Source organism: Asterias amurensis, chromosome 1, assembly GCF_032118995.1.
Source record: "Asterias amurensis chromosome 1, ASM3211899v1".
Lineage (NCBI taxonomy): Eukaryota > Metazoa > Echinodermata > Asteroidea > Forcipulatida > Asteriidae > Asterias > Asterias amurensis.
This window is the reverse complement of record NC_092648.1, coordinates 1,729,069-1,742,937: the sequence shown is the minus strand read 5'-3', so window position 1 is coordinate 1,742,937 and position 13,869 is coordinate 1,729,069. Positions and strand designations below refer to the sequence as shown.

General features: G+C 39.3%; 2 protein-coding genes across 2 annotated transcripts; both read left to right on the top strand.

The window, feature by feature from the left end:
* The first annotated feature begins 1,990 nt into the window (after nt 1–1,990).
* LOC139948472 (alpha-N-acetylgalactosamine-specific lectin-like) lies at nt 1,991–2,497 on the top strand. Its single transcript, XM_071946626.1, has one exon. It carries the CDS (start codon nt 1,991–1,993, stop codon nt 2,495–2,497), a length of 507 nt encoding a protein of 168 aa, XP_071802727.1.
* A 2,478-nt stretch (nt 2,498–4,975) lies between these two features.
* LOC139941964 (tRNA (adenine(58)-N(1))-methyltransferase, mitochondrial-like) lies at nt 4,976–12,220 on the top strand. Its single transcript, XM_071938616.1, has 8 exons — nt 4,976–5,129; nt 5,931–6,697; nt 7,518–7,707; nt 8,043–8,145; nt 8,730–8,873; nt 9,744–9,898; nt 10,308–10,476; nt 11,152–12,220. The coding sequence occupies exons 2-8, from the start codon at nt 5,958–5,960 to the stop codon at nt 11,313–11,315; spliced, it is 1,665 nt and encodes a 554-aa protein (XP_071794717.1). The 5' UTR covers nt 4,976–5,129; nt 5,931–5,957; the 3' UTR covers nt 11,316–12,220.
* The last annotated feature ends 1,649 nt before the right edge of the window (nt 12,221–13,869 follow it).

Sequence of the window (13,869 nt, the reverse complement as noted above, 5' to 3'; positions counted from 1 at the left end):
ATATTACCTTGATCTCAACATGAGCCACAATTTTGAGGTGCAGGCAAAAAAAGAGCAACATGTCACTGATATAAGTCACTCAACCAAGACTTCTTGAGCACCTATTCACGCCCATTTCGGCAGTATGAAATCACCAATCATCACTTTCAGTATTCTTGTAGCTCTCCTTCAGTCACATTTCCTGATCGTATCTCCCTGCATGTCCTGCATCAGTCCATGGACAAGTTTTGGGAATCATTGCTACCTTCACTGTAAAAAGTATCCGTATTTTAACGGACTCCGTAAAGTGAATTATTCCGTAAATTTCGCCGTTATTTTACGGGTTTTCCGTATATGCAAATATTAATTATGCTAATTAGCGTAATTACAATCCACCACGTTTGCCCAAACACCTACACATAATAAAGTACATGTATATAAGTACATATTTAGTTTCAGCCACAACCGTGTACACATGTGTACAAACCCACGTTAAGGGATTTTATATTTTACGGAATTAAAAAAAAAGTTCCGGTAATTTTGCTGCCGGAAAAAAAAAATCCGTATTCCTGCAGCAAAATTACACGGAACTTTTTTTTGATTATAAGGATTTGTAAAAGACCTGAAAGATTTCCAGTTCAAATGCGATGAAGACGTTGGAGGAGCTGGTGACGTCATTACAGAATTCCAAAAGCCACCGGGACTGTATTTACATCAGACTTAACTTTCCTCTTGAGATCAATAACAATTCGCTGATCATATCTTAACCATATTCACAATTCCTTGACGACACATCAAACCAGCAAACTCTTTACAGAACTTAATCTAGTGACCATGTGACCTGCGACATCACATATTTACAAAAAAAGCCACAGAGCCTGTACTTCCTGCTAGGCACGATTTGTACACAGCTCAACGGAAGAAAACATACAAAATCTTATATTTTATGGAGAGTGCACTGTCTAATTCCTGTCAACTGTTGCTATGATGAAAGGGGGCACATCTCAAAACCTGTTCAGCTTTACTTTCATAACTCTTGGATTTATGTGGAAATTATGACACAAAATGTAAACTTTCCCATTTTGACCATTGCAGTATCTTGCCTGCCAGAATACTCAAAACATGTACAAGGTCACACTTACTGTAAACAAAGTTCACATGGTCTATACCCACGCGGCAGATAATTCACTCGCTGTATGGCATAAATTTGTAATAAATTGGGATCAATTCTCTTCTTTAATACTTAAAAGCACATTAAAGGAACACGTTGCCTTGGATCGGTCGAGTTGGTCTTTGAAAATCGTTCTGTAACCGTTTGTTGTAAAATGTATATGGTTAGAAAGATATTGTAAAAGTAGAATACAATTATCTACACAAATATGCCTCAAAATTGCGTGGTTTTCTTTTTACCCTGTCGACTAACACGGTCGGCCATTTATGGGAGTCAAAATTTTGACTCCCATAAATGGCCGACCGTGATAGTTCGCGACGTAAACGGAAAACCGTGCAGTTTCGAGTGACACTTGTTTGGATCATTATATTCTACTTTTAAAACATCTTTCTAACCATATGCATTTCATAACAAACGGTTTCATACGCTTTTAATAGACCAACTCGTCCGATCCAAGGCAACGTGTTCCTTTAAATGAGGCATGTCTCCCTGGAAGACTTTAAAAGCATTATATGAATTATAAAGTGTTTATCACACAATGGCGTATGGAGCGGAAAGATACAATTATATTATTTATGACTGGGGCAATTAAAACATGAAATAAATATATGATATCAGCGATTCTCAAAAGCTCTGTAAAGACATCGTGTGTCCTTCGTCTCAAACCCATCAATTATAAAATTCACAATTTTTGAACAACAATCCAACTGATTAATATGTTAATAGGAAAATTAATTAGGAAATTTGTTTGACAAAAGAAAGGCACGGATGCAGTTTGAAACAGCTATCACAAGCTGTGTTCGCCTTGACGAGAACAGACGCTATCACTCGGCGCTCAACATGGCAGCAAACTTCACTGTTTTCAGTATTCTTGTAGCTCTCCTTCAGTCGCATTTCCTGATTGTATCTCCCTGCATGTCCTGCATCAGTCCATGGACAAGTTTTGGGAATCATTGCTACCTTCTTGTGACGGATGCCAAAACCTTTGATGGAGCTGAACTGTACTGTCAGAGTTTGTCACGCCTTGGCAGACCATCTCATCTGGCGTCCATTATGAGCCAAGAGGAAAATGATTTCCTTGTCGAGCTTGCCACACCGATGAACGGAGGGGCGTTTCGGTACACATGGCTCGGCTACGGACGTGATTTATCCACGGGTTCCTTCGTCTGGATCGATGGCAGCCCTGCCGGGAACTACACCAACTGGGCCCCGGGAGAACCAAATAACAGTGGTGAAGAGGATTGCGTCGAGATGTTTGATACTTCAATGTGGAATGACAAGAGTTGTACGGAAACGAGGAGATTCATTTGTAAAATACCTGAAAGATTTCAAGTTGAAACGCGATGAAGATGCATTGAACCTGAAGGAGGCTCTGTAATAGCTTGTTCAAGCATGGAAGCGTCAGCAGAACATGTATATTAAAGGTCCGGTTAGGATCGAGTGCTAAGGCAATCTTCCCTGCTTATTATAATATACTTAACTATATAAAGTTAAGCAACCGATGACACTGAAATTTGGGCGGGACATTAATTTATAAACAACAATTAACTGAAGTACGCGAACCCTTGTTCTTGGGCCAAATGGATTATTCGTATCAAGAACGGACGCATAATGATTTGAAATCGGAACTACAGAACAGCTCTTTGATATCAGTAACCGCCGGAATATTAACTATTAACTAATAATCATCGATTAACATTAAGAGAGCGGTTTGAACTGAAACAATTAACAAGATAACCGATTAAACATTCAGCGAGCGGTTAACCGATTAACTGATTAACCATTGCTGCACGAGCCGATCCATGAATCTATAACGGCATTATAGAAACCTTTGGTAATAATTGTCAAAGACCAGTATTCTCACTTGGTGTATCCCACAATTTTGCATCCACAAAATATCTGTGTAAAAATTTGGGCTCAATTGGTCATCAAAGATGCAAGAGAATAATGGAAGAAAAAACACCGTTGTCGCACAAGTTGTGTGCTTTCAGATGCCTTGACTTCGTGACCTCAGCTGAGGTCTCGAATTCAGTAAGAAAATATTTCTTTCTCAAAACTATACCGTTCTCTTACTTCAGACGGAGCCATTCTCACAATGTTTCATATTATCAACATCCCTCAATTTTTCGTTGCAAATTAAGTTTTTATGCTAACATTTATTTTGAGTACCAATAGAGTCCAGTGCCTGGATTCGCTGTTACTTTTGCACAATTCTATGCGATGTTTGCTTGTATGGTTATATGCACCATTTAAACATTAGAAGATCTCGTTCAATTTATTTAATAATCACATTCAAAGCAATAACAAGCTTTAAATGCAGTGGGAAAAACATTGGTTAATTTGTTGCTGTTGGTTCAAAATTGTTGCCTTAAAATTATTTGAATTTGGTATTTCGTAATTTTTATAAAAATTATTCTCAGTCGTAGAATTGGAGCTAACTTGAGTTTAGAATGATTAAAGCACGTTGGTCTGAAAGACGTTATTGCATACCAATAAGAGGAAATTGTTAGCTCAATCATTAATCTAGGCGCTGTAAGCCAAGAAACTAATAAAATTGTAGTCTTTTTACGAGGCATCCAAATTGGCTCTTTGTTTGGTTTATTGAAGCTGTGATCCGTTAGGTAATTTAGCAACTCAACTTTGAAGGGAGTATTATGCTTTGGTGTACCGTAGGAGTTTATGTCGCCACCCCCCCCCCCCCCCCCCAATTAGTGGCATTTCGGTTTAGGATTAAACATAATTACCTGAGCACCACAATAGGCTCTTTGTAGTTTATTGAAGCCATAATCATGATAGTGATTAAAGTACAGCAACTCAACTTTGAAGGGAGTACTATATCGATCTATATGAAAGAGATTCAACAACAATGCCGTTACCTGCCTTGAAACCTCCTACAACTAAAGCCATTAGCTAATTCAGCAGTGTAACTCATTACTCAACATCACATTAATGGATGTTGATCAACGAGGCGGGATAATGTAGCTTTTCCTTTGTAACATTTCAGCCCATTTTTAAGAAAGTCGTGGATGCATGAAGAGCTATGACGTTGATAAACGGTTGCCTTCATTTCAAAGTAATACGAATTTTGGTTTGGTACTAACATGATGTGAGAGCGCCTTTGCCAGTGGGCCATGGGGCTGTTTGGATGGAGTACAACTAAACAATTAAAAATTGATGTGTATCTCTTGTTTATTAATATTATACAATGATCACCCGGATATTGATCGATTGAAATGGTTGATTTGAAATCAAATTTTAATCGATTAATATTTGAATACATTTCCTATTATTGTACGTAGCAAAAGAAAACATTACAGTACCCCCCCCTTTACCCCCTCCCCGCCGCACGCTAAAATAAATCAAGCTTAGAAAATTAATGTGATGGTGCCTTTAGTATTCCTTTTCACTACTGCAAAATACTGTAACCAAATCGGATGCTGAAGGGGAAACAAACCGCCATCTTAAAGAACATGAGGTTTCTGTCCTTGAGGGAACTGTGTAGGCTTAAAAATTGGTTCTATTTGGATTGGGAGTGGAGGAGTGCTTCATGACAACTGGCAGCGCAAGTCGGTTGGAAACAGACAACACCGCTACGTTTTTCTGGGGTAATTAGAAGAAGACAAAATCGGCTGACCTCCCTGAAGTTTAGTTGTCTGAAAATACATTTGATTGATTTCAAGAGGTTGAGAGACTTTAAACAATGTTATTAGTGTTTTTTAATATTCAGCATTTAGTGTTGGTTGCACAGGGAGTTTACTTTGTGGACAACAGGTGGCACCCGCAGATGATTGGGAGGTCCGTGAAAACGCAAGGGCGCCCTCTATAGCGTCGGTGGTGTAAACAAACCCTCATCAACCGATTCCAACACACACGTGCCAAACAACAAGAAGAAAGTGATCAACCGTCCAAGGGGGTGACACATTGGCTGAGTAGAGGGTTTGGAAACTCGGCAAAGTGTGGACATTCAAACCGAATTATCGTAAGTTGTTTTTAATGTGTAGGAAGGAAGTCAGATATGGTCACAAGTGGCACGTACTTGCAATAAAAACTCTAACATTGAAGTCTAAGTTAGTTTAGAGTTTTTATTGCAAGTACGTGCAAGTCTAACCGGCTGCGTACATACACTGTATACAGTGTAGGTAATTAGCCCAGGTTGGACTCCTAGGTGTAGGTAGTGCAGTCTACACAGTGGTAGCTGCCTAAAATAGCCTATAGTTTTACTACATACATGTACATGGATGGTCTTGATTTTGATATAATTATTATCCTAGCTCCTTACTAGGAACAACACTGCAGTTTGATGAGTGATGTTTGAAGTAAAAACACAAATCTAGCCTACTCCAGCAATACAAATTTCAATACATGTATGTGTAGAATGTAGAACACTGTGTGTGTCTATGGTGTGAGGTTTGCCCCGTTTTCGTCAAACTGAGTCATGATCATGAACCGCATAACTTTTAGGTTATTCATAATTCTAAATCTAAGGAGATGATCCCAAATTCTAATTGGAAAGTTTTTGCCCAGCATCATGCCTTCAGTTCACGTTTTTTTGCTCTGCCCCCTAGAGCAGTGAGTTCCTTGATCTTCATATTGGTGCCCCTTTTCCTTTAAAATGTTTACACTTTAGTTAGTTGGACTTTCACAGCTTTTGGAATAGAAGTGTGGAAGTGCATATGTATGGCTTAGTTTTAAGCCCTAGAAGTGAATACATATTAAATCTGTGTGTTTAATGCCTGTGTAAAATGTCAGTGTATTGTATTGTCTTTCTTGACTGTTGCAGTTGTGATTGTTCAGCACCAAAATCACTATGGACCACCAGAGCCTCATGCGACTGAGTTTAAGCTCTGTCAGATTCTTATACTATAGAATCCCAATCACCAATCAACCGATCAACAAAGTGAGATTCAGTCACCAGGTTCTCCAAAGAGCACTATCTTCCTACAGTGACGAGCCTCTGATGGTGTCTTCAAGACAATCCCAAGCTCATTCAAGCCTTCTGAGACTGAAGATGAGAGAAAGCAAACAACACTTGCAACATCTTCCTGGAGGATGGAGGCCTCCTCCAGGTGGATACAGAAGGCAGGGAGGTCATTGTAGAAATCAGGTTATCTACAGACATTTTGCAAGTGATAATTCAGGTCATGGGGACGACAAATCCTCCTCAAGTGAAGACAAAGAGTTTTCACATGGTAAGATGAGCTACATTGAGGCAAGGAAGAGAGGGGTCATTCAAGGGAGGCGGAGCTTGTTGCCAATGGAACGGGTAGGAGGAATGCTGGAGACAGATTTAGACGGTGAAGAGGTACCTCATCAACCACCATCCAAGATAGTGCACGATGTACAAGACGAGGTGTCTGCTAACTTGACTAGCGATTCACACAGCAGCACTCCACTGACTGATCGCAGCATTGGGTCCACAGCTGCAGGTAGCGGCGGTAGCGCAGCGATGTGGCAGCCAGCGACGCATCACAACAGTCCTCCAATGATTGACGGGGAGATGGTCATCGCGTTGAGGGAAAACTTCAAGAGACATGAGTTTCTTTGTAGGTTTGTGTCAACTTGGTTGTTTTTATAGTTAGATACGTCTGCACTTAACCCTCCTACTCTTGGCACCATTTACCAGTGAGTTGACCAGCCATTTACAACCATACAACTGCATAGATCCCTATTGTAGAAATGCATCTACCACATTTTACTGCAGGTTGGCCTCTACTTACACCAATGTTGCGCATAGAGTCTATCCAACGCATGAGTCATAGTGATCTAGACTTAATGTTTCAAACAGTATGTAATGTTCTATTGTACTGTTACTTCATCATCATTATCATCATCTTCCTATACTGTGCAGAAACCTCCTCTGGAGTATACTCGCACATTGGTTGAGGTGCAAACTAGCAGGTGCAGACATAAACTCAAGGAATAAAAAGATATGCATACTGTGCTTGAATGGTCTTACAGTAATATATGCGGTTCTACTCTGTCCTTACTCTATGGTTCTACACAGCACACCCAATGGTGCTTTACGAGATAATTATCTATGTGCATCAGGCATACTCCAACTGTTCTTCAAACTGTCTCAGATCACTGGGAACATTCAAACCCAGGCTGCTTATTTAGTGCTTACTAATTCAACACAATACTGTCTCAGCTAGCCCTCTCACATTAAAATAGATTAACCTGGGCAAAGAGAAGCAATTTTGGTTAACTGGTTAAGGTTGAGCTCAAAGGAAATTTGTGTCATGACCAGAAATCCAACCCCACTCAAATAATTCAGCCATCCCAAGTTGAGTCCAGACTATGATACACCACTGTAACAGTTTAGCCATAAAACATTTATAAAGTTGTTAGCACTTATTCATTTAAACAGGATGTTCAGACTGGACGCCCAGAACAGATTCCGTTGCAAGTATGGTGTTATCCTGCATGCTGACATCGTCGGCCATCAAGCAGGGAGAACTTTCAGTACTGACTTGGACATTGACATCATGATCAGGAGACCCACCCTGGAGGAGTTTGTTCTGTACATGAGACGTACCCCAGTCATATCTTACCCAAAGGTACAAGAAAAATAATACTAGGTTCTAATGTAGCCCTTTATTGCATCCCAAAGCTGCTTGGAACAGGAATTATATAGATATAACAGGTGTGTTTTAAATTGTTGCCTCTTTCTTTAATGGAGCTTTTCCATCACACAACTCTACTCACAATTGGCCCTGGGCGTGAATCAAGGTAAAGGAATAACAGAGAGAAAACAGGTGTGAGTTGCTAGAAGAAAGGATGTTTTGACCTCTTTGAGTTGTCACGTTTTGAGATTTAGTAGTTTGATCACCATTTCAGAGACAGCACAATGACACAAACCTAAAACATATTGTAAAAACTTTGTCATTTGAAGGATTGTTGCACTATGTTGATGATGATTGATGCAAGCCCAGGAGATGTCATATTAGAGGCAGGAACGGGGTCAGGGGCCATGACGCTATTTCTCTCAAGAGCAGGTATGTTTAGAGGAAGAATCCATAAGCATGCTTAATCCAAGACCAACCCTCCTACTATGTGATCATTCAATAGTAACCTATACATAGTGTTGAGTGATATATAAATTATGCATGCAATATGATACCATTTGGTGAATTTACACAGTACAGAGTCAACCTTCCTACTGTTTGACCATTTAATTTCATCCACTTGGTTTTGAAAGATACATAAACTGTTACAGCCTGCAATGATATCATGTTGCACAGCACAGTCAACACTTCAACTGTCTGACCATTCAATTTCATCTACTTTACAGTATTGCTCATTGTGGTTAAATGTCAGAGGTAATTGAACATCCAATCCAATTTGTACGGTCAAGTAAATAGAATGACTGTTATATTGTTTATAGGACACCTAAACTGTTAGTCCTGAGTCCAACACTGTTCCTCCCACATTCAAAACGGAGTCTTCCTTCTTTTTCTTCTCTCCATAGGGATAGTTGTTAAGTTCATTTTTCTGAGAATCCTCTAACAACTATTAAATCCTTTGCTACACAACCAGTAATAGGACATGAAATAATTGGACTTGTTATTGTCTTATACAGTTGGTGAACGAGGTCGTGTTCATTCGTTTGAAGCAAGGGAAGTGCACCAGAAGAGAGCTATGAAGAATATAAACCAGTGGAGGTCATCTTGGAATGTCTGTCATCCTGAGCATCATTGGCCGCAAAATGTCTCCTTTCACTTGGGTAAGAAGTCAGTTTAGGGTACAATTTGGAAATGTAAAACACAATTGCTATATGGAACATTATTGTCCCTGTTCATTGTACAAGGGGAGCAAGCAACCCTAACGATCCTAAGCTGCTTAAAATAAGCGCCAACAGGTTAACCCAGCTATCACAAAACTATTCTATCCTTCTCAGGTTCCCATTTATACATATGGGTTAAGGGAAGTGATTATGGTGCCTGGTGCCTTGCTCAAGGACACAAGTGTCATGACCCGGATTTAAACCCACACTCTAATGATTCAACCAATAGAACTTGAGTCTGATGCAGTGGACCGCCCGGAACACGACACACCAAAGTGTTCTGTTGTCAGTTTCACAAAGATAGTCCTAACTATTGGACTAGTCAATCAATCAATCACTCAATCAACGTTTATTTCCAAACAAACGTAGACACATATAAACATTAAAGCAAAAGCTTGTAGGCAGGGATGCCTTGTACAAAATAAAGAGTCCTAAGAGTTACTAAAAACTTAGAAATAGTCCTAAGTTAGGACAAGTAACTTGTGCTAATGCGAGACAAGACCAGTCTCCACTCTTTGTGAAATCTGACACAAAAGCAAGAGTAGGACCTCTAGTACCACCTCTAGGACCCCGGTTCAAATCATGCCGGGGGCACTATATGGATTGCCTGAGTTTTCCCTGGAATAATTTTCTGGGGTTTTCCTCCCAAATCTAAAACATAACTTCTCTCATTTTCTTTTCTCCATGGGGTTCTTGGCTTATATATAACGATTACATTCCCTCATCTGAGAATAATTGGCTTCACAACCAGAATTAAAAACAATTAATTCTAAACTTTAACCTGTTTTTTTTTTTTTTTTATTCCAAAAGGCAAGTTGGAGAGTCGTTGCAAGGATCTTGGCCCCTCCTTGTTAGTAGATGGAGCTGTAATAGACATGGAGAGGCCATATGCTGCTATACCAACCCTAGCAGAGAGACTTAAACCAGGCAAATCTGCCGTCATATATGTGGCTAATATTACACAGGTATTTAACAACTTCTCACGCATGAAACATGCTAGGTCAAACTTTTTTTTTAAATTTAAATTTTAAATAGCTATTTTAAGAGAGAGTTATAAGCTTTAATTTTGAAGGGTATTACAGAAACAAAATTGATGAGTTTTAATACGAAGGCTGCCGAATTTGGCGCTTACAATCACGATTCCTGCTTATGGCTAATTCTGTGATAGACTTGTAAGCGCAGAATGCCTAGTAACGTGAAGTACGCAGGCGCATAAGCAAAAATTTGCCGCTTACCAGTGAAATATACGCTTTCCAAAAGCACACAGTTTCCTTCTTCCGTAAGCTTTGATCCTGTGCTGACGGTAAGCAGAGCCATGAAATTGGGCCCAGATGTTTAGGATAATTTTAAAGTAACTTTCTTTGTTTCCGTCAGATCATTGATATAGCGGAGTTTCTAAGAGTGAATGAGTATCCTCTGACCATGGAGAGGGTACTAGATGTAACCCATAAGGCGTGGGTTGTGAATCAAGCAAGACGACACAGCGGCACTTCTCTTAGTGACCCAAGACTCACCGTTGACCCAAACTCATCAGATCAAAGCGGTAAGGGACATGCATATAATGAAAATAGTAGCTTGTTATAAAGTGCGTTTATCCATCACCGGGTAACGCTCAAGGCGCTTTAATATCATTATTTTCCTGCAAGATATGTGGGACTACGTTTGAATTACGAGACCTACTCCTTTTACATAGCACCTTGTTATGGTTTAAAAGGTGCTGTGGCACAATATGCTGCCATTTAAACCATGAACACCAGGGCAAACCCTTCTTATTTTTCGATAAGTGTACTGCCGTAAATTATACAAAACTCTTCCTAACTTAGGATTAATCTTAGGACTTTAGGACGAGTTCAGTTCCGTGTCCAAAGGAGTTGGGACGCATTGAACCCGTCCCAAGTTAGGACGGGTTACTCGTCCTAACTCGAGATAAGACGAGTCCTAACTCTTTGTGAAATCGATGGCTGGGTTCTTTTAAGTGTGTGTACACAGGACTAACTGCTTTACATCCCATCCGAAGGATGAAGCATCATGGTTTTAAGTGTCTTGCTAAGGACACAGGTGTCCCGCCTTGGATCAAAGTAATTACAGGCCTGCCCTATGTAAGAACCAGTGTTAATATAATTTGAAAAACAAACTTGTCCAATGTCATAATAACAGTGATCATGTGAACTTCAAACCTGTGTAATTGAAATATGATTTTTGTTTGTTTGAATTTAAGATGGAGAAGATGAGGGTTACAATCCACTGAGACAGAAAACCCAATATATCGAAGATGATGTACCAAAGTATATTGCACGGCCTCACAACAACCAATTCGGACACACTGCCTTCTTAGTTTCACTCAGGAAGATTGAGAGCAGTACTTCAACGTATAAAATGTGATATTGAGATGCAGAATACTGACCAAGAACCTCAACACAGGTATTAACCCTCCTACTCTCTGGAATTCAACAACTGGTTCTGAATGATAGATCAACTATGCCAGCCTGCAACATGGTGGGGAATGCATTTACACAGTTCACAATTAACCCTCCTACTAATTAACTGTTCAATATCATTCACTCTGGTTCTGAATGATAGATCAACTATGCCAGCCTGCAACATGGTGGGGAATGCATTTACACAGTTCACAGTTAACCCTCCTACTCTGTTCAATATCACTCTGGTTCTGAATGATAGATCAACTATGCCAGCCTGCAATATGATCCTTCATGGTCAACCCTCCTACTCCCTGACCATTTAATGCATACATTGCGGTTTTGTTTGATACATAAACTGTGATAGCATGAAAATGTATGATATAGTTTGGTGAATGCTTCCACTTAATACAAAGTCAACCCTCCTACCCATTGTGGTTTTGAACTATGCCAGCCTGCAACACGACGATGAATGCATCTACACAGTACACAGTTAATCCTCCTACTGTCAGACCATTCAATATCATCCACTGTGGTTTTGAATGATAGATAAACTATGCCAGTCTAGAATATGATATGTGATGAAGGCATCTAACCAGTACACAATTAACCCTCCTACTGTCAGACCATTCAATATTATATGCTGTAGTTATTAATGATACATAAACTATGCCAGCCTGCAATATGATAACATGGAGTGAATGCATTTACAGTTCACAGTCAACCCTCCTGCTTTCAATATCGTCACATGATTTTGAATGCATAACAGCTTGTGCTCTCAACAAATCCTGTGGGGAAAAAAAATTCCACAGCCATACTACTTGGGTGGACTCGAACCCTCATCCCCCACATGCAGATTTCTGACCACTGAACCATCAAGTAAACTAATAAAATTTTCTCATTTTAATACTGTTTCTTACACCATACGGTTTATAATTTATTTTAAATGCATAAACTGTGTCTACATTGTATTTAAAACTTTATTTTAAATTAAGTTGTTGATAAAAAAAATTTCCTTCCAAAACGTACATGTATTTACAAATGGTTATTATGGCAGCCAAAAGCAAATGCATTTCTATAATTTGTCTGTGAGCTACTCACATGACAAGAAGTTTAAACAATTTAAATTTAATGGTAAACCAAATACAAATCTATGTAAAGAATAAACAAAATGTGTGTATACATAATTGTCAAAACTTGAGGTAGAATCATTTAATCAGCCTTGTGGTTTATAATGTAATACTGCAGCATGTGAACAAACTTCACTCTTGTCAATTCTGTGTGACATAATGCTATGATAGGTTTTTTTATAATTTAAAATTCAAATTGAATTCCAAACTTTGATTTGAGAATGAGCCATAGACTTGAAACATTACTATAGGAATAATTACAACCCGTGATCCCAAACCTTCTTCTATTTTGCAGAAATGCTAAACTCGTTTAATATTTGTTGGCAGCTTATGAAATAGAATATATGCATATATAATGAGGCTTGATGGGGAAATAGTCTGGCTCTCTTATTGTCTGTGAATGGAATCAATGTGCTTTGATTACAGTCAGGGTGCCAACAAAAAGTTGCACCTCGGCAAAAGGTCTTAAAGTCTATCAACCGTGATTTAATTGTAAAGTGTAGTAGGGTGCCAACAAAAAGTTGCACCCCGGCAAAAGGTCTAAAAGTCTTTTAACCACAATTTAATTGTAGTACTGGTGCTGACAAAAAGATGCACCATGGTAAAAGGATTGTACTACACATATAAACAGTCTTACATATGGGATGGGTCTAGAATGTTAAATGGGGTGACACTAGTAGCTTCTTACAGGAAGCTACATGAATTACGAGCTAAGACAATTTTCTTAAATTGAGACCTCATAACCAGGATTTCATACCCAGTCCTAGGCTAGCCTGGGTTCAAGGCTGTTGTCGCTAGGCTAAGACGAGCTAAGACAATTTTCTTAAATTGAGACCTCATAACCAGGATTTCATAGCCAGGCTAGCCTGGGTTCAAGGCTGTTGTCGCTAGGCGCCCGGCAGATCAGTAACTAGGATGGATACAAGTTTGTCTTTGCAACCTTGTACCACACTATGTTATGGACTGTACGTATTGGTCATACTGTTGAGTAATACAGTATTGTAATGCACCTACATTGTACATTGTATGTTATGTGTACAGTGCATTCAGTGTGTGGATCCACGCCTGTGAGCTTGTGGGTGTGCTGGAGTTTGGATGCATGAAGCAACATGAGGCAAAGCATGTGGCTAAACCATTCTGGCTGGCAGGCGTGCCTTGATCAAGGGCTAGTCATCCGGTTTGGCTGATCATTAAATTTATCCCGAACAATCCGATAAATCTACTCTGTGGCAGTAGAATATAGAAAGACAGTTCTCTAAAGAACAAACTCTACTTGGCAAGTAGATACACACATGGTGTTACCGCAAACCAAAATATATAGATGTATCTCATCATGCAATGCCTCAAAATATATTTGGATATAAGAAAGACAGTAGAATATAGAAAGAC